Raw genomic sequence first — 21638 nt, forward strand, 5'->3', positions numbered from 1 at the left:
TATACTGTGTACACACACGTGCAAACACGCATGTTTGTTGTGGGCGTTTCGACAGCACATACTCACACATCCTTGTTTACAGTATATCACTATAATTGCTTTGATTTTATCAAAAGTTGTGATTAACCTCTCACTGTGACTTATTCATAAATCAAGCCATCATAGGAACAGGCAGACAGAAGAAAGGCAGTAGTCAGAGTTTGGTATCACCTGAGATCTCAGGCCTCGCCTGAGGGCCTTAGAAGTACAAGAGAGAACCTCTGCCTTTGAATGGGAATCTTAATTTGTTTTAGGGGAAGACAGGTGTTAGGGTTCTTTGCACTTCATCCTAGGGAGTGCATTGAAAATGTCCCCAGGAGTGAGGTGGCATCTCTGGCTTCTGGTTGCACTACAAATCCAGGTTGAGCCTACATCACTGAGATCGTGCAGTTTTGTTCATGGAGAATGTGTTATTATTAAGCAGGCTTGGAGAAGGGAGGTTTTCACTGAGGGGTGGGACTGCCTGGGAGTGGAGTATCACACAATTCCCAGAGTGCCCCAGGTAGAACTGCTCGTGTGGATATACTATAGGCGTAAATGTGAGACCCAGGTTGCTTAACTTAGGACAGAAGCTTTCAAACCGTAGTTATTGACTAGGATTAGGATATCAGCCTGGAAGGCATTAGAGATGTTTAGTTCTGGTTTCTTATACAGGTTATGGACATTTGAGGACTCGGCCCGTAGTGACACAGCAGGTGCCGAGCCCTGCATGTGTTCTCAGTGCCAAGAACAGAAGTGGAGGGGGCTGAATAAGAGGCTGACAATGGTTTAATAAGCTTTGCAGGTGACACTGCAACACGCCCCTCTTCTGAGGATTCTGCTCCAAACAAAGTCACATGGCCAATGGATTTTACTGTTGTCACTAGCAAGGTAATGTTTTCACATTGCCCACCTGCCTCATATTTTCTCCTTCTAGTTTCTAAAGTCCATTGAGTCCATGGGAAGCTAGCTGTATGTGTGTGGATAGGAGATGATATGTGGAACATAGACCGTATCTCTGCAGGAAACTGACCCTCTCCCCAAGCAACTATCAGCTGCCAATAGCCCCTCCTCTCTCCATGCTGGACTTGGGGTTGGTCTGGTTTTGTGCAGGTCCTGTGCACGGTAGACACTGTGAGTTCACAGGGTGCAACTCCGACACTTTTGCTGCAGGTGTCCACAGCATGCGACTCTCACAATGTTCCCACACCTTCTAGGAGATGATCCCTGAGTCTTGGAGGTAGGAGGTGTTCTTCAGGGAGAGAGAACACCATCTGTATGTTCCCCCAACCATAACAGTTCTGGAAGTCCTCTGGTCTGGCAGGAGTTAGGAAGACTGCAGTCCTAGCTTCTACTTACTTAACACCTTCAGGAGAGAGAGAGAGAGAGAGAGAGAGAGAGAGAGAGAGAGAGAGAGAGAGAGAGAGAGAGAGAGAGAGAGATCCATGCTACTCTCTCAGGCAGACTTATTCTAAGGGTGGAACAGCCTTGCACTACTTGACATGTCCATAAGATGGCACTCGAGTTACTTTTAGCCTCTGGCTGAAATTTCAATAGATTGACACAGTCTAGCAAAATTCTAACATATGTATGTATGTATTTATGTATGTATGTATGCATGCATGTACGTATGTATGAATGAAGCATACATATCTTACAAAGATGATTTCATTCAACCACATCTAAAATAGTTAAACATTTCAAATATTGTCATAGAGACATAATGCACTTGTCAAAACATGAACACAATAAAAAATACTAATTTTATTTCCTATAAAAAAGTCTACAGGATCAGGGGTGGGGTGGGGAGTAGTAGGGGAAGGTATCGTGATGTCAGGGCTCAGGCAAAGATCACAACTGTCTCTATTCCATTTGGTGGGAGGGCAATACTTATGATTAAGTCATAGCAATCACGTTGAATTGAATCAGATTTGGGACCCCTGCTTAGCTTTGTGGCAAGACCAGGACCTGAGATACAGGCAGGATTCCAGAAGTTTAAAAAGGAGTCAGGAAACACATCGTCCTGAGGCGCCCTGCGGGATCTCCCCTGTGCCGGGGGTTCAGGGCAGTGCAGACTGAGTGGCTGCTTCATCCTTTGGCTCCAACCCGAGGCAACACACTTGGAGGGTTGCCAAACTCAGCCAGTGAAAGTCCAAATGCTCATCAAATATGGATTTCAGGTAAACAACATATTAGCATTACGTGTCATTATTTGTAGTACTAGTCATTAGGAGACAGGGTCTAGCTATGTGGGCCAAGTTTGTCTTAAACTGAAGGCTCTCCTATTCTGCTTCCCCAGTGCTGAGGTAATAGCTGTGTCCTGGGAACAGACTGTTTAAAAAGATGTAAATCCCCTACGCAAGCTTAAAGAAATAAAAAAAAAAAACCCAAAAAACCAAAAAAAGTGTCATGGTTGACCTGGCATTCTAACTTGCAGTTCTAACGAGGTAGCTGCACTCATCTGGCCGGGTTATTCTGGACTCAGATCTCCTTTCTTCCCCCTTTCTCTTCTCAGGTCACGGGTGCAGTTCCTGAATAGGTACTGGGAAACATCCCATATCTCCAGGAGGCTGGATGCTGCACTGGCCTGAGAACTCAGTGGAAGGGCTTTAAGGAGGAGTTTCTGCCCCACTGTCCTTTAGGATCACCATGGAGACACAGCCCCAGAGGTTTGGATCCCCTCAGCCTAGTCAGAGGGACCAGAGGGTACAATTAAACAGGTGGCTCCACAGGGTGGGTGATTCTCGGGCTATGCTTGTCAACCACTTGGGGGCTTGTTCAGCTACAGAATTGGACCCAGAAGACCAGGGTCCTAGCTCCTGCCTTCCAAATGCTTTGGGGTTGCTGACATGCTAAGTGTACTGGGTTCAACCTCCACCCCCCAAAAGTGGATTATTGTATTCCTAACTTTCCAGAAAATATCACCCCATAACCTCTTCCTACTGGAACTGCAACTGTTTCTGGGCAGAGCAAACCAAACCAAAACATCAATTTTTTCGAGGTTTGAATAGGCAAGTTGCATTTGATTAGTTAAGATATTTGAGCTGTGTGTATGCTAGAGCCCTGCCCCGACCCCTTTTGATCCAGTAGTCTTTCCAGGCGCTTGGATGGCTTCGAATTTAGTAGGTGGGAAAAGCTTCAACCAGTGAGTCTCTCCTGTTTCACCCACCTCTAAATTCCTTCCCGTATTTGTGTCCTAAATTTTCTCTCTGGCACTTTGGGGAACAAAAGTTTGGTGAATGGGAAAAGCATGCCGGCTCTGCTCCTTCAGTACAGAGCCACCGTCTTCATAAGATGTTAAACAAGAACCATCCCCCAAGCAATACAGAGCCTTACCGGAGACTTCTTGATGTCTGAAACGGCATAATTCCCTTGTGATGTCCATCTGGCAGACTCGGTTAAGGACAGCCCGGTCCCATAAAGGTTGATGCTAAAACGGCCCTGGAACACAAAGCCAACACAAAAGACTTTCAGCCCGTGTGACATACCAACCAAGGCAGAGCTGACACATTCAAAGGGACTTTGGTAAGTAGAAGGGTGTTAATTAATTTTGATGGCCGCTAATCATTGAAGGTATTTTGTTGTTCCATTGTCAGAACCAGGTGTGTTACATTCATGATTTCTAGGTAGGGATTTTGTTTACAGATGGTGAAACCCTGGATCACAGTCGATTAACTCCCTCCTGAACACAGAAAGCTCTCAGGTCGTCTTTACTGACTTCTAAATCCTCTCTCAAAGCTTCCTCCTGCCAGCCTCCGTAGCACAGTAACCCCGATGTTGCTCGCAATTATCGGATTCCTTCACGACCAAAATGCCACAGTGTAATTTTTCTAACAAGATCTAGCTGCCAAAGTTTCCTGGGCTTCCAGTTCCCTGGGGCGAAGAGCAAGCACACTCTGTACCAAGCACCGCTGGGTGTGAGTTCAAAGCAGTGGCGCGTTTCCAAAGGTAGCCAGAAGAGGACGCTCTTGGCCTGCTGAAGATAGCGCACACTCCCAGTCCATCTTCTGAACACCCCCCCACCCAAGCGCCCGCGCGCGCGCCCGCGGGCACACACAGACTTAGTTCCGGAACAGAATTCCCAAAGGCCACAAGGGTGTGTGGTCTGGGCCTTTAATATTGATATTTATCTCTAAGGAGCCAGTGCCGTAGTACTAAACCGGTCTCCCCTCTCTCAAAACCAGATCCAACACTGGCGGTTTCCAAGCTGAGAATGTTCTGTGACCCTGAACATGTTCTCAGGATTACTTTCTCCCAGAACTGAGAACCCACGACTTTGAAAAAAGTTAAAACAAAGAGATAACGGAGAGCTGTTACTCAGAACCAAACCTAGTATGTCAGAGTTAACTCCTTCAGCAATGATTAGATAAGAGAGAGAGAGAGAGAGAGAGAGAGAGAGAGAGAGAGAGAGAGAGAGAGAAAGGAGGAGGAGGAGGAGGAGGAGGAGGAGGAGGAGGAGAGAGAGAGGAGGAGAGGCAAGGGAGGGGGTGACGGAGGGAGGGAGGGAGGGAGGGAGGGGAAGAGGGGAGGGGGGAAGGAGGGGTTAGTTCAGCCCTTTCCAAACTTCAGTTGGTCCATCTTTAAAATGGAAGTTAATGTACATACTTCCCTCATTTACTGTAGTAATGAGAAGTAAATAAAGTTAGAAGTGTAGAAGCTGGCTGTGGTAGGCCCTGCCTATGATATCACTGCTCAGAGGACTGAGGAGGAGGATGGCAGTCAGATCCAGGCCACCTGCATTACCTAGGGAAACCTTGCCTTAAACAAAACTTGGGAGAAATATGAAAGTAAATAAGCTCTCATGTTGTTGATACTTAGTAGAAACACTGGCATCTGTAACAAAAATACAAGTATAACTTCTGTGTTTTCTAAATTTCTAAATGCTCCTGAATTTCCTAACTGTTTCCTAACAAATTCTTGTTTTCTTTGCCCTGGTTTAATGGTAATTACTTAGGGGAGGGGCTCAGTATTACTTGGTCTATGTATATATATTAGCTATTGGTAGTAACATGTCCCTGGAAGTTGACCGTTTTTTCCAGTAAATAGCACATCTTAGGTCTTTGGGTGAAATTTCTAAGAGGAGTGCCTCAGAGTTTCTTCTCCCTGCAAGTTTCATAAATAGGAAATAATGACTTCCAAATCCTTCTGGAGCTAAGGCACTACAAATATGACATGGGAAAGAAGATTTCTGCTTCCAGAGTGACCAATCACTGATACCAGTAGGGGTGATGCATCTTCCGAAGAAATGTGGCAATGTCTACAGACAGTTCGAGACACTCCAGTCAATGGCAGGGATGTATGCAACAGCTGGACACCAAGAACTCCATGGGATTGCTGTAAGTAACAGAAGAGTTCCCCTTTCCCCTCAGAGCTATCCGGCCTGCTTCTCCAGGTCCAAGCTGCTGCACTGAGAAATGTTGGAGCAGGTGCAAAAGGTGGATCCATTCCACAACGGCCTCTCCTGCATCTGTGTCAGGGAGGGTAGACAAGTGGCTCACTTCTCCAGCCTACCCATAAAGTAGGTGAGACCAAACTTTGTTTTCCAAAGGAGGCTATGGGATGGAAGGCCTCCCTATACTGTACCTAGCTTTTTACCTGGCAGAAAAAGAGAGGTATTATTAGATAATTTAAATGACCATACTGTGTAGATGTTAGTGCTCCTTATATAGAGTGGCTTTATAACAAGGTGTTTGCAAGTATGGCTTGCTTGGGACTTCCAAGCCAGGTTCCTCTCAGAGTTTTCTGTTGCTGGCATTTTTCCTTACTATTTTCCCCTATTATCATTTATTCATTCATTTTATATCCCAATTGCTGTTCCCCTTCTGGTACTCCCCTCACAGAGTCCCTCCCCCATGCCCTGCCTCCTTCCTAATGAAAGAGTTTTGAGAGAAAGTCTCATTATTGGCCTAGGCTGTCTGGAGCTTGGTGTCTTCCTGCTTTAGCCTCTGCAGTGTTGAGAGTGCACAGGACTGTGCCCAGATTCCACCGGTCACTCCCTGAGCTCCTGGTCACTGTTACTCAGAGGAGCAGGAGCCACCATGCGGAGTGTCCCACATCACAGGTGACCCAGGGCTGCTTGCTTTCTCCCTCCCACTTGCTGTCCACTCCACCTCACTGCATTGCAGAAGCCACACCTGGTCTGCTTTGTTATTGAAGTCCCCAGAATGTAGATGCTGTGAAGGGGCTGGCATGGAAATTCCAATCCAGTCACTCTAAGAGCTAAGTACCTGAGAGGGGAAGAAACCCTGATGCTCCTTCTATCTCTCTTGTGGAACATATTTGCATCAATAGTCTTGTCGTTGGCATTTAAGAGGCATATGACTTGTAACTGCTGCCTCTTGGTTGGGTGGGAGGCAGGGGGGAATGAGGATATATACTGAGGGTCTGCAGAAAAAGGTACTTAGACCAACAGGGATCCTATTTGTGACCAACAGGAGGGAGTAAATGAGTCAGAACTCAGCCTGTTAACAGAGTGAGAAAGACATCTACCATAGTGGAGATGGAGTCAGACATCTTGAAATCAAGTCCATCCTGTCCTTAGACATCTGTGTGGTTTGGAAAAGTTAGAACTTCATCTCAAGGGGATGGGAAAGTGAGATTCAGTGCTAATATCTTAAGGGTGTTAAGCACAGCGTCTGAAATACGGAAAACTCTCAAGAACAGCGAGTGATTGATTTCAGGGGCAATGGAAGCAATGCTGAGTCTACCACAGTCAGAGTAAAAATAAACCCACATCCTAGCATCTGCTGAGGTGACGGGTGGGGAAATTTACTCGTACTGAAAAATATGTTTTTAAAACAAAGACCAAGGATGAAGAGGAGGAAACAGAGGCTCAAATGGAGCATCCCTCTGCTTTGATGCTGATGCAACCATGAAGTTGCAGACTACTGCACACAAGCAGACGACCTATAAACTGTTCCCTGGAAAATCGAGTTGGAATAAAAAAAGAACCTCATGGTTTTCGTAAGTACAGTTAGTGCTCAATAAATTTTTAAGGAGCCCAATAGAGTCTGAAGTATTGTCTGAGGGGAAAATATAAATCCTCTCCCTGGCGTAGACTTTTCCTACTTAGCCATTGCTTCTTATCAGAACTTAGTAAATGAGTTCGTGTCTCTGAGTTATTAAAATAAATGAAAACAAATTACCCTCCATTTATTGAAGAATTAACTTCCCAAAGGATATGCACATAGAAATGAGGAAATCCTGAGACGGTTGAAAAAGGCAGGGCAGGGCCAGCCTCTTAGCCACTGAAATGCAAGCCACACTGACAGGATGCTTGGAGCTAGGCACCCTCTGAAGAACCTGCAGTGCAAGCATTTAGACCCCGGTGATGGAGAAAACACCCTCCAAGCATTAAGTCCTTTGCTGCCTGTCTCTCTCCCATGGAGCACCTGTGCATGCCTCTAAAATGCTTACCGATGTTGTCCTAAAGCTCCAGGCTCACAAAACACTTTGAGAACACTTCTTCCGTAGAAGAAAGTTCACATGAGTTTGGATGAATCTGTGGTTGGGGACAAATCCATTCATCCTTCAGAGACAGGCCTGGGGTTTAGAATGCAGCCTCCAATCCCAATGCCCAGGCTTCTGAATGCTCCCAAGTGGAGAATTCCCAGCACAGCCTAACAACAGTTTTGCAAAGACCTCGGAGGAACCAATGGAAGCAGTGGACTGGGTTTTCTGTCTAGAAGAAGGTTCTTGAAGTTTGTCCTTTGCTCCAAGTGTTAAAGATTCTTGCAAAGACCACTGGCCATATTCCAAAATTAGCCCAGGTCTCCTAACACAGCATTTTCCCAAGGCTGAACCGTGGAAGAGGCAAGAAAGCCAATGACTGTAGAGTGGGCAGAAAGGGCTGAAGACGCCGAACTTACATTTGTGGTGCACACAACCCGAACTGTATACATCTGCAATGGAGCTAGCAATTGGAATCAAGACACCTACAGAGACCCAAGCCTCAGTCGAAGGGGACTTCTAGAATATCATAGTTGTTTGTTTTATTCTCCTCGTGGGTGATGGGTTCCTTGGGCTCAGGCGTGAATCTCCAGCAACAGAGATGTGACTTGGCTCAGAGTATGTGTAAACTTGCTGAAGCTGTTCTAGAAGCCCAACGTTAACAGAGTCAAAGGAAACTCATGAACGCCTTACAAAATTTGAGACGAACCAGTTCCAATATTTATTTATTTGAAACCATAAAACACCCACTGATTTTTTTTAAAAAATACTCCTTCTGAAGTTTTTCTCTATCAATACACATTTTCAAAAGCATACCGAGAGGGAGGGGTTGGAATAATGTAAACTCACTACTCATATGAAATTCTCAAAACTTAAATTAAGAAAAACGGTCAGGTAGAGTAGCTCAACTGTTCAACAGGTATTTAGCATGCGTGAGGCCTTGGGTTCAATCCCAAGCACTACAACCCCCCCCACTCTCTCTCTCTCTCTCTCTCTCTCTCTCTCTCTCTCTCTCTCTCTCTCTCTCTCTCTCTCTCACACACACACACACACACACACACACACACACACACACACACACTGAAAAGCAACCTAAAACACATAGATGGTATCATGCTACATACTCTATTTCTGATATTGGTTTCTCATTCATAGCCCCATGTGTGTTTTTCTATATTTTATAATATTCAGAATTTATAATGACAAATGGCTATGCTGAGGATCACTTGAAATATTTTTTGTTCCTGTTTCTTTGTTTGTTTGGGCCGGTGTTGGGGTTGAATCTGTGCTCTTGTGTACAGATGCTGGGTAAGCTCTTTTGGGGTAAAGTCTAACTCAGTAGGCTGCCAAGCTCGTTTGGAATTCCTTTCAGCCTAGGTAGGCTTCAAACTTCTAACCCTTTGCCTCATCTTCCCAAATACCTGAGATTTCCGACCTATATCACCAACCTTGGTTCTATGCTGATTTTTTTTAAGAGTCAGTTCTATCCACGTCTTCTCATTTAGTGACATACTGTTGGTGACAGTTTAAATCAGTTATGGGGAGAATATTTATACCAGAGAAATGAATTTTGTGGATGAAAAGCCCATCTTTAAGCATTATCCAACATTCTACTGACCACAGCATTTGCTCGAGGAGCCATAATTTATTGAATCAAGTCATTGCCTCCAACATCTGATTCGTTTACAAGTCTTGACCACTATACCTGATGCATCTTGCCGAATACAGAGTTATGCCCGCAGCTCTGAGCGTTTCTTAGGTGTCAAGTTCCTGGTCACACTCCAAAAGTATTAGTGAGGCCCTGGATGGAACAATGCAGCTAAACTGTCCCCTGATCGACTGTTCTAGTTCTATCTATAGGGGCAATGGGCAGAGTGGCCTGAGAAGCAGCACGAGTAGAGGGTTCCTGGTAAGGGTAAGGCTTGAGGACATACCTGTGGGCATTTGGCAGCACTGTAGCAGTCCCCAGCGGTGGCAAAAGGAACAGGATGCCCTTCACTTGTCCTTGCAAACTCTAAGTCAGTGGCTGTGGGGTGGGGGATGGGTTAAAGGGAGAGGAAGAAATGAAGGGGGAGAGAAGTAGGGAAGGGATAGGGTATTGATGGAGAGATGAGGAAGAGGAAGAGGAAGAAAGAAAAAGAGAAAAGAAGAGGAGGGGGAGGAGGAGGGGGAGGAAAAGGAGGAGGAGGAGGAGAAGGAGAGAAAGAGGAGGAGGAGGAATGGGAGAGAAAGAAATAACTTGAATTATTAGTGAGCAAATGGATCCAGATGTGCTGTGGTGTTTCCCGATTGCATTTGCGGTTCTGAGAGCTTTCCCTGGGCTTTATCAGCACTGACTGTCTGTCTCGGCAGAGTATGGAAGCCAACAAGAGGTTTAACATGACCTTAGAATTGATTCCTACATAAACAGGAATACTTAAGCACAGTGTGATTGAGCACGGGTGAACCTCCTGTTCCCCGGCGTCCCCAGCTTAAGGGCAGGGCAAGAAGCCAGGGAAGTATTTCCAGCCACTCAGGGGCCATCCCCAACGTGTCTCCTGTCCTCCTGTGGCCCAAGGCCTATTCTTGCCAGAATGTAGAACAATTAGAAGGCACATCTTGAAATTATTAATGGCAATTTCTCAAGTTCGGGGCTAGCTTAAAGTTTAAAAGGGGGAAAAAGCCACAAAACAATGGGGACCCACAGTTGTCTGTAACCCCGTTACTGCTCCACACACACACAGGAGAATCAGCAGCAAGCAAGCAGAAGGTCTGCAGATGGTGGCTCTGGGGGATGGGTAGGGTTTTTGTTTGTTCGTTTGTTTTTATCTTTCTGCCCTTTCAGAAACAGCTCCAGGCCCAACACTTCCCACAGCAAGTCCTGCTTCTGAGGGAGAAAGATCTGGGATTCCCATTCTCAAGCAAAGACATCTTCAGTCACTTTAGTAGCTCTTCGTTGGGGTCCTTCTCTTTTTAAAGTTGTCATTAGTAAATATTAATTATATATGGTGGTGGGTTATGGCCTCTTCACCCACACTTATGCACACACATCGGTGCACACACATGATATCTTTGGAACATATTCACCCCATTACCCTCTCTTCTCCCCTTCCTATGCCCACTCAACTTCTTTTCTTCCCAAGAACTTCACTGTCTATGTGTGGGACCCAATAAGTTTCATTACAGTCATTTATAGTTACATGGGTGAGGAGTTATTTAAAGGGAAACTTATCCATGACTACACCACTAAGGAAATGCCTCTCAGTTGGGTAGGATTAAAGGCAATGCTTGCTACGGGGACAGACTCATGAGCCACCCCTCCACACCCAACCTCTGCTGATTTTTCTTAACAAAGAAACTGCAGACCCACACTGCATCTAGGTCTAATTTGTATAGCTGACAGCAAATTAAAAAAAAAAAACCCTCCATATAAATCACATTTAATCTAACTTAAGAGGGAACCAGGGTAATATTATGGGTGCAATGTTAATGAGAAAAAAATTAATCCTTCATTGTTTCTGTTCTTTCACTATTCAAGAGAATGTGTTTAGATATTTTAGTTATCTTTACCGGTAGCAATGATTAATGTGGCCAGCAGAACCAGAGTGCTGGCCAGAGTATGAAGTCAGACTGTGCACGGGCTTGTTAGGAAAGGTAATTCTGGATCCATTTTTCTTCCATAAATCAACAATCAGATCAAATTAGTTTTCTGCCTAAGTGCGTGTGTGCTTTGTGCTGGGAAGATCCATCTGGAGGCGAATGTGTCTTACAAATGACTTTGCTACAGGGTTTCCTGGCTGCTGTTTCTGGTGCTCTAGAAACTTCTTTCTGCTTTATTGCTTTCTCTGTATAGACACCTGGTGCCTAACCCTTTCATAACCTTAAGGTCCTGATCCCAAGGCCATGCTTACTAGGATGCCACCCTGATTGGTGAAACTTCCAAATATTTATCTATTTCATTTCCTCATTCAACGGAAACCTGACGAAGACAGGCAGCCATCCGATAGGCCCTGGAGCTCCCTACTGAACACAAAGAACGAAGTTTTGGCCTGTTAAGCATATGGTAGGGTTGTCACTCCTGGATCACCTTCTGTGACTTTCCTTCTGTACCTACCTACTCAAAGGACCTGTGTCCCCTGAGTGTCTAGGAGGTGTTCAAGACTGTGGGATACCTCCCTGAACTTACTTATGATCTGCATGCTGGTCAGGTCAATTCGGATTTTCTGGAAACTGGAGAAGCCAGCAGCTGTGTAATCCTTCCGGCAATGGCAGTCATCCCGTCGGCTCCCGTTATAGGGACATTCTGTTGGGTTGTGCAACCTAAGCCGTGGAGATAGCATTCTGGTAAGAATGGGATGGTTTTCTCTAGGAACCTTCAGGCATCTGAGCTCTTCTGACACCGAGCCTCTTACCTGTGCCCGTAAACTTCGGAGAAGTTCTCCGAGTCACCATGGGCCAGCGTCACGTACTCCTTGGGATAGTCAGAATGCATCCCTGCACAGAATACCTGCAAGATACACAAGGAAGGACCCAGCAGAGGCACTCAGAAGGAGTGATAAAGTTACCTTACTATGAAAACATTCTGCAAACAATGACTTCAATACTCACCTTTAGTGGCTTTCCCCTGACAGCCAGGAAATATTCCCCATCAACGCTGGCGCTATTGAGTTTTTTTACCTCCTTGCAGTTCTGGGGTAACTCACCTAGGAGACACAAGTCATAAAAATGGAGGCAGTAGTCTTAGACGTTCAGTATCTACCAACAGAGTACATCACACAGTCTGCACTAACTGTCCAAGAGGTAGATGAGTGAGAGAGAGACAGAGAGAGAGAGAGAGAGAGAGAGAGAGAGAGAGAGAGAGAGAGAGAGAGAGAGCGCTCTTGGTGGGGAGAAGAGAGACAAGGAGAGGGAGATAGCTCAGTCAGTAAAGTGTTTGCCAGGCCAACATGAAGGCTTGGGCTTGGTACCCCAGGACCCACATAGAAAAGCTGGGTGTGAATGTGCACTGTGTAATTTCGGGACTTGGGGGTGGAGACAGAATGAAAGTCTACTGGAAGTCAGTTTAATGAATCAGTCAGCTCTAGGTACAATGAGCAACTTTGTCTCAACAGGAAGGTGGAGAGCAGTTGAGGAAGATACTTGAGATCAATCCTTGTCTTCCAAAACCTTGAGCATACAAGTATGGGCACTCACCCCGCACCCCCACATGAGCACATCACACAAACACACAGAGGATTACTACATCTCTAAAACGGATGGACTGACAGATGAAAAGTCACTTTGTCCTCCGTGACAAAGAAGGCTTCAGCTGAGTGACTTACAGTTATAAACATTGTGACAGGTTTTTCTTTCTTCTGGCTTTATATCAGTGGGACATAAGTGGCTGGGTTGATCTTCGTTAGTTAAACACTGCACAGATCTATGCATCACTCCCATGCCGCAGGACACTGAGCACTGGAGGGAAAAGGAGAGTCAGGGGGTGGCTCTGGAGCCTGAGAGATCTGAGCATCCGATGACAGGAAGCTCGGAGTCCCAGGCTGTGCAACAGCAACTGGCATTTACTGATTTCTTACTAAGAGCAGCTGTTGTGTTAAGCTTCACATATATACACTTAAGCATTTTATATCCATATATATTTCCATATATATGAAACATATATACTCTACCTCTCTATATATAATACCCATTTCTACATGAAGCATTTATACACATGGGTCATACTGTAGTTATACATACACTCTCCCCCATTAAACTGCATAGTAACCCCATGAGATAGAACTGCCACTACTTGTTTTTACAGAAGGAAGACCTGGGCTCAGATTAAGGAATCTGTTCAAGGTCCTCATTAACTTGGGATTCAAATCCCAACAACTTTCATCACATCACACACTTTTGCCTGAGAGCTTCATAGCCCAAAGCCAGAAAACTGTGGCAACGGGTTTTCCAAATATGCTCATTAGACTTCTGTTTTGTGCCCCGAGTAAACCAAGTCCTCTTTACAGAAACAGACTGGAACATAGAGTCTTTAACAATGGAAGCAAGCAAAATGTATCCTGTGCATCTCTTGCAAGATGTCAGATTTTAAAGGGTTGTCGGAAAAAAAGTGTAGTAAAAATGTAGAAAAAAAAAAAAAAGGAAAAAATGTAATGTGAAACCAGCCACAGAAATCTAAGTGCTTTTGATATATTAACTCACTTCATCTTCATAGCCGTCCACTATATAAATGAAAAAAATGGAGGACAAACCTTGGTGAATTGCAGTTTCCTTGGATGAAGCAAGATGAACTTTTAGCTTGGATTTAGATAACCAGTTCTCTTCCTATCAGCCATGCCAAGTTGTAAGCAGGCAGGAGGGTTCAGAGAAGATTTGAGGTTTTAGAGTTGACAACCCAAGCCCCCTACTTACACTGCCCCAGTTACCAACTCTCCAGGTGGCCGAGACAGGACAGTCCCTCAGGTAGCAGGGATGGACGCTGGGAGGCTGTGTGCCTGGGCAGTTCACTGTGGTTTGGTAGCTGTATTCGTAATTCTCCTTGCCCGTATAAATCTCACTGCAGGAGACCAGCCTTTGCCTGTAGCCCTTTCCACAGGTCACTGAGCACTGAAAAGAAAGGGGTCAAGAGGGGACATTTCAAAGATTTCCTATGACAGTCACAGAAGGCCTCCATCCTCCACATCGAGTTTGCCCTCCTGTGGAAACTGCAGAATGCTCTCTCTTACCTATCTTCTCAACCCTTCACCCTTCACCTCCAGCCACAGCAAGTTCCCCAGGACACTTTCCAAACTAGGGCTTCACTCGGCAGGCATTTCAAAACCTTTCTTTCTCTGGGACTCCCGGAGAAGAAAAAGATATCCATCTGCCACCAGACTCCCCCTTCCTGGACCTCTAAGACCATGTTGGAAACCCACCAAAAGTGGAGGGGGAAAGGAGCCTGCAGTTGACCTGTGAGTCACATTCTCAGAGGCCCTCCATTTAGTCCCCCGTTCTCTGTGGGGCTCTGCTTTGCACATCCATCTTCCCCCAGTTTCTCTTTTCTCTTTAGCTACCAATTAGTATTTGGCCACCAAGCCACCTCTCTCCTTTCTTTTCTTCTAAGTCATGTCATCATGTGACTCTTATTGATTGTAAGTATATGGCAAAAATGCAAAGGACAGGCTAATATCCCAGATAAAAACAGACACAAAATTATTAGTAAAATACTTGCAAACTAAATTCTTGAACATATCAAAGATATCATGACCAAACTGGCTTTATTCCAGAGACACTGAGGTGGTTTGACATATGCAAATCCATAGATGCAATTCGTCACATAAATGGACTCAAAGACGGAAACCCTGAAATAAAACTAACAAGGCAGTAAAAGACCTCTACTGTGGAACTTTAAATTACTGAAGAAACAAACAGAGGAGGATGTCAGAAGACGAAAAGACCTCTCATGGATTGGATTTATAGTATGAAAATAGCCATCCTACCAAAAGCAATCTACAGAACCAGTACAGTCCCCATCAAAATTCCAATGTCATTCTTTTAGGAAAATAAAAATAAAAATTCATGAAAGCACCAATGAGCCAAAGAAATCCTTAGAGAAAAGAATAATACTGGAGGAACCATCACCTCTGACTTCAAGTCATACTAGAGAGACACAGTAATAAAATCAACATGGTACTGGCATGAAAACAGACAGGTAGATCAATGGAGTAGAACAGAGCAGTGGTTCTCAACCTTCCTAACACTGCAACCTTTTAACACAGCTCCTCACGTTGTGGTGACCCCCAACCACAAAATTATTTTCGTTGCTACTTCATAACTGTAATTTTGCTGCTGTTATGAATCTGATATGCAGGATATCTGATATGTGACCTCCCCCAAGGGGTCACAACCCATAGGTTGAAAACCACTGGGATAGAATATCTACATATAAACTACCCAGCTATAACCTCAAGATCTTTGACAAAGATGTCAAAAGTACACATTAGTTGAGAGAGCAGCCTGCACAGAAGACAGTGCTGAGAAAACTGGATTTCTATAGGTTAGGTAACTGAAACTGGACCTCATCACTTCCTTTGCACAAAATCAAACCCAAATATCTCAATGACCTTAATGTAAGACTCTAAACTCCACAACTAATATAGGAAAAAATAAGGAAAAAAACACTCCAAACTTTAGACATAGGTAAAGATTTTCTGACCAGTCCAGTCATTCAGAAAATAACTCCAACAATCAGACCCCATAGAATTAAAACATTGCACAGCAAAGGAAAGACTTAATTGCATTAAGGGACAGCCTATAAGGTAGGAGAACATGTTTGTCAGCTATACATTTGACCAAGGATTACTAAAGATATAAAAGTTTTAAAAATTAAAAAGACTCAAGCAACCCAATTAAAAATGGCCTCTGGATCTGAACAAATAATTTTTAGAAGTATTGTCTGGGCAGTGGTGGCACACACCTTTAATCCCAGCAATCAAGAGGCAGAGGTAGGTGGATCTCTGCGTTCAAGACCAGCCTGGTCTACAAAGTGAGTTGCAGCACAGCAACTTTGCAGAGAAATCCTGTCTTGAAAAACCAACCAACCAACCAACCAACCAACCAACCAACCAACCAACTAACCAACCAACTAACCAATCCACCTACCTACCAACCAACCAACCAACCACCAACCAATCCAACCACACACCCACCCACTCACCTACCAACCAACCAATCAACCAACCAACCAATCAACTAACCAAGATAACAGCAAGTAAAATGTTTAGAAAGTGTTCAGCATCATTTGCTACCAGGGAAATGCATATTATAAGTTTTTGAGATTTCATCTCTTCCTGTCAGAATTCCTACTATAATATAAACAAATCCTGGCAAGTTTATAGAAATAGAGATAGCTTATTCACTGTGGGAGGTAAACTGATGTGCCTACTATGGAAATCAATGCAGAAGTTTCCCCTAAAACCAAAATCTAGAACAACCACGTGACCCAGATATGCTGTTCTGGAAATGTACCCAAAAGACCCTATACTCCAGTACCCAGACACTTGCATACTTACTGCAGCTCTGTGTACAACAGAGAGGAATGGGGTCAGCTTAGGCGTTCATAAACTGAAGAATGGATAAGGAAGATGTGGAGCAATATTTGTTTGTTTATTTTATGTATGTGAGTACACTGTAGCTGTCTTCAGACACACCAGAAAAGAGCACTGGATCCCATTACAGATGGTTGGTGAGCCACCATGTGGTTACTGGGACCTGAACTCAGGACCTCTGGAAGAACAGTCTGTACTTGTCTTAATCACTGAGGGACTGAGTTTGATTCCCAACACCCACAATCATCACTGGAACCGCAGTTCTGTCGTGCCTGACGTTCTCTTTTGGTCTCATTGAGCGCTACACTAAGGTGCCCAGCCTCACACAGATGCATACATATCTACATAATTAAAAATAAAATCTTTAAGAAAATACAGTGCAATATACAATGAAACTTAATCCAGCCATTCCTAAACATGAAGTTATTAAATTGCAGGAAAATGGGTGGAGTGGAAAACAATCTGTTAAGTGAGATAACCCAGACTCTCTTTCATTTGCAGGTCCCAGCTGCTAATTTTTACATATGCATGTTTATGTGGGAGTGAGTATGTGTAGAAGCCAGGAACCTAGAAAGGGACCATCACGGGGGTGGGGTAGGGTGATTGAGAGTGGAACAGGGGAGGGGGTACTAGAACTTGTGAAAACATCAGGAGGGATACTGGGGTTGCATGGCTTAAGCGGAGAAGGTGGGCAGAGCAGGGAGATGGGAGAGAGGATGGTTTGAGGGGTAAGCCAAGGGCATATGAAAAAGGTGCAAGGAAGTGTGATACTTGGTGAGCCGGTTAAAAAGTAAAACTAAAAATACAAAGTCTAAAAATGGTATCCTGAAAAGGTGGGTAAAGCTGACCTCACACACCACAGATAACAAGATGAAATCTCAGTGATGGGGTGGGCTACCTCCCTGTGAATTTTGGTCAGGGAGATTTCCAAAACACCGCTCACCCCCACCCCAAACAGTACAAGCAATTGTGGCTGATTGCCACATATCGACTAAAGGCACCGGATGCTTTGACTGTAGGACCTAGGGAAACCGAGCTGGGATTGCACTGGAAGTTCCCTCCCCATTTCCACCATGACAGAATGTGCTCTGCAGGTGAGAGAATTGTCAGCAACAGTTTTACTCGCACACTTCCAGTTTGCCACTTGGGCAGTGGTGGACGTGACACTCTGTCAATTGCCTCCTAAATAATTACATTTATGTCCCTGGTTTAGTGCTGCTGTCAGCTCTGGTGAGAGATGCTTCTTTTTTGCAGTAATTACAGAGACACATGACTGGGCGAAGCTGAAAATAAGACTGTTGGGTGCTCAGCCACAAATGAGACATCCTATGACCCCCTTCTGCACATGTGCGCGGCTCAGGGAAGATTGTGGAAGAAAGGGCAGAAGGGAAGGAATTTGAGAGCCAGAGGATGAAGAGTTTCTTGGAATTCTGGAACCTTCTGGGCATGGTATGGCTGTGGCACTCTTGAGTGCACAGAAGCTATGACAACCTGTATTAGAGTTGCACAAGATTGTGCCAGTCAGCCTCTGATGATGGACAGAAGAGCTCACAAGCCCCACCCCTCTCTGAGGAGCTGTACAAAATTAATGGTTGGTGAGAGAGAGAGAAACATTTTCTATGGTGGTGTAGTTTACTTCAGTAAATAACGTCTTACCCATGCTCCTTTAAGCAACACTAATGAAACTCAACCACATATCACATGTATGCACACACACACACACACACACACATACACACACACACACACACACACACACACACAAACACACACACGGTAAAAGAAGGACTAGCAGGGAAGGGAGGGGATCAGTGGGGAATAGGAGGGGGAAAGAGAGGGTAATTGGATGAAATTTTCATAATGAAGCCCATTTTAGTTTATAATTAACATGCGCTAATAGAAATAATAAAATAAAACTAAGTTACAGCCATGTCACTCAGAGGACACCTCTAGGTAGTGTCATTGAGTAAGGGCCATTCTTTGTAAAGGCACAGCAGAAATGCAGAGTGGGGTCAATCTGTATACCTCTTCCCCAGACCTTGGGCTCTGTAGGACATGAGAGGAGCTCCTGAATAGCATGTCACATGCACGTCATGTTTTTTGGGGGTGAGGGACCCATTATCATTAATCCCTAAGGATATTTAAAAGTCATCATGTCTGCCTGGCACCTCTTGCCCTGTCCCTTTAAGCCACTCCATTTTCTTTTCCTTTAACCTTTCTGGGTGGGCCTTGAAGAAATCCTAGCAACAAGCTGGAAGGCAGTGAACCAGAGACACGCTGAGCGTCCCTGAGCCCTCCCTCCCAGCTGGCTGGAGACCTGGAAATGGGCCATCCTTATTTCTTCCTTCTTTGGCTGCCGCTCACATGCTGGAAAGACCCAGCTGACTCCTGGCCAGGGCACTTCAGGCTACCCCAGTGTCTCAGTGCAGAGCAATGTTGACAAGCTCTGCCTAACTGAGCTGTGGGTGTTCTAGAGGGTATGACCTCATGCCTTTGCGGTCTCAGTCTGTACTGACTTCCCCAAGGCTGTATACCAGAGAAGGCAGATGCTGAGACCCCAACCCCTATAAATCAAAAGCAAAAGCAGCATGCCCAAGAGCTGTGCTTCCTAAGGAGACACACATTTGCTGACAAACCTGGTCCGCAACTACGGTCAGAGGCCTCGGAACCCCTGAAAAGCATCCGGAACAACTCGACACTATGGGTCGGTTGACAGCCATGATAGGGAACAGTTGACGGCTTCCAACTTCTCCCATGCTGGATTCTGAAGCTGTGTGGTAAGTAGACTCCACATGCTGTGGCCTTATGTATAAAGCTCATCATGGGTAACTTCATTGTCTAACTTGACTGCACCAACAAAGGAATGCAAACTTGCTGTGTTCTCCAGGACTGCATTTCAGACCTCCTGTTGAGGAGTTACACAAGTTCCTTTCAGCCCTCTTCACATGTCTGTTTTAGGCCCCACACACTCAGGTGGGGTGAACGTTGAGCAAAACACAGAGAACTCTACCAAAGCAAAGGGCCCAGAGTCAGGGAATGGCTTCCAGTGGCTCTAGCATCTTCAAGCACAGTTTCTAGAAGGTGTTCTGGGGCCAGCCTTTCCCTGCCTACATCCTTGCAGTCCCTGACCCTGCAGCCCCTGGCCCTGTGCTGTTGTCCTTGTGTTTGTCCCCAAATCTGTTTCCAATTGTTTGCTATAAAATATGCAGGTTAGCTTTCAATCCATAGCATACTTGAAACTCTGTAGAAAGCTATGTCCCAAAAGGTGTTCTTCTGGGCCTGAGGAGACAACTTGGTGAGTTTGCTGTGCAGTTCAAAGGAGTTACGTTTGGTCCCCAGAACCCAGGCAGAAGAAGCCAGAAGTGGTGGCATGCACATGAAATCCCAGCACTGTGGAGGCAGAGATTCATGGATCCTTGAGGTTTCCTGACCAGCCAGCCTAGCCTACTTGGTGACTTCTAGTGTAATAAGACACTCAGGGTCCAAAACCATGGAAGAGAGAAATAACCTTTGAGGCTGCCCTCTGGTCTCCACATATGCTTAAACACATGTATACATGACTATGCTCACACATGTACATGTACACAAAGCCATTCTTTCTCTCGTTTGTTGATGATTGAGGCTGCATTAAAACTACAGACAGGTACATCATGACTCTCAGAAAGAGACCACAAGTCTCTCGGCATAATAAAGCCCCATATAAGAGGCTAACTGAGAGGAAGATACCAGTATTGACTGAGTGGGAGGCGTAGCAACTACAGCCAGAAGGAACCAGAGCCAAGAAGAGTCTGCTAGGAGGCAGAAGGCTGGGAAGGCACAGAGACAGAAAGACCTGTGGATGGACAGAAGGAGAAGTGTGAGGGAGAGCTCTCTGCTTCTGAGAGCCAGGGGAGGTGAGTCTCTTGAAATAGCCAGAAGCCCATGTCTGACAAGGAGCAGAAGAACAAAAGAATGAGAAGAGAGGAAGTGTATCCAGACACCCTCCCCAAACTTCCCTTGCTGGGATCCAAATGTTTGGAAGCTATGCCTTGAGCCAGTCAATGAATTTTCTGAATGCTCATCTGGACTCACCTGTTCCTGGGTGGCAATTGTATAAATGTATATCCTAATGTTCTATCTTTGTGTGTGTGTGTGTGTGTGTGTGTGTGTGTGTGTGTGTGTGTGTGTGTGTGCGTGCACACGCGCACGTGCGCACACACACACACATACACACACACACACATGATCACAGGCACAAATGTAGCAGCTAAAGTTCAATGCTGGATGCTTTTTCTATTTTGAAAGGTTTCTTACTAAACCTTGACCTCACTGATTGGCTAGTCTGGATGGCCAGGGGGATCCAGGGAGGACTCTCTGCTGCTGCCTACAAGGTCTGCAATTGCAAATATGTGCTGGCATGCCTGGCTTTTTACATGGGCCTTGGGGATCTGAACTTAGGTTCTCATGCTTGAACAGTATCCACTAAGCCATCTCCCTTCACTGTTTAAGGGCTCTTCTTGCTGTCTGGAGACACATGAGACATATCAAAGTAGGGCTTTTTACTCTGAACTCTAGACCTCAGATATATAAGTGTGTGTTGTGGTCAGGTCCAGTGCAATGTCCATCACTTTGTAATGACCCTGGACTCTACCTATCAGATACCAGACATATCCCTGTCAGAGTTGTGACAACCAGACATACCTCCTAATGTTGACATCTTCTGAGAGGACAAAAATCAGTGCCATAGAGTACAGGGTCGGGGGTCATGGTTGGGAAAGACTTTTTGGACCAATTTGAGTACAGACACAGTTCAACAGGCAGCAAATATATCACTAGAGGCAAATATGTCATTTGGGGGGGAACTTTCTGGTCTATGTGGAGAGACCCCAGGTGAATGTGTATGTTATCTACCATTGCTATCCCCTCTACTGTGAACCAAGGTGCTTCTACTTTGAATGACTGTGTTCTTTTGGGCAATTGCAATGTTTTTGAAGTTTAGATGTTTTAGTGCTTTGAAAACACCATGAAGTTTGAAGATCAGATAACCATGCTGTTATTGGTATTGTTTTATTACTAACTAAAGGTATCTATGTAGGCATTGTCCTCAAGAGCCCATGGGGAAAAATAAGGCTT

General features: G+C 45.0%; 1 protein-coding gene across 6 annotated transcripts in view; it reads right to left on the reverse strand.

Annotated features, from left to right (window-relative positions):
- Window positions 1–21638, reverse strand: part of Adamts9 (ADAM metallopeptidase with thrombospondin type 1 motif, 9) — a 172199-nt gene that overhangs the window by 11581 nt on the left and 138980 nt on the right. For 3 of the 6 annotated variants that reach the window (XM_063286081.1, XM_063286077.1, XM_063286078.1), the window contains 7 exons: window positions 13852–14046; window positions 12768–12900; window positions 12055–12149; window positions 11859–11953; window positions 11633–11766; window positions 9402–9493; window positions 3355–3459 (listed from right to left, as the gene is read on the reverse strand). In XM_063286081.1, the coding sequence (XP_063142151.1) occupies window positions 3355–3459; window positions 9402–9493; window positions 11633–11766; window positions 11859–11953; window positions 12055–12149; window positions 12768–12900; window positions 13852–14046 (849 nt within the window). Of the gene's footprint in view, window positions 1–3272; window positions 3460–4491; window positions 9269–9401; window positions 9494–11632; window positions 11767–11858; window positions 11954–12054; window positions 12150–12767; window positions 12901–13851; window positions 14047–21638 lie in introns of those variants that run through there. The other 3 variants (NM_001107877.1, XM_063286080.1, XR_010065646.1) reach the window with 3 other exon arrangements.

Source organism: Rattus norvegicus, chromosome 4 (assembly GCF_036323735.1).
Source record: "Rattus norvegicus strain BN/NHsdMcwi chromosome 4, GRCr8, whole genome shotgun sequence".
NCBI classification, from domain to species: Eukaryota; Metazoa; Chordata; class Mammalia; order Rodentia; family Muridae; genus Rattus; species Rattus norvegicus.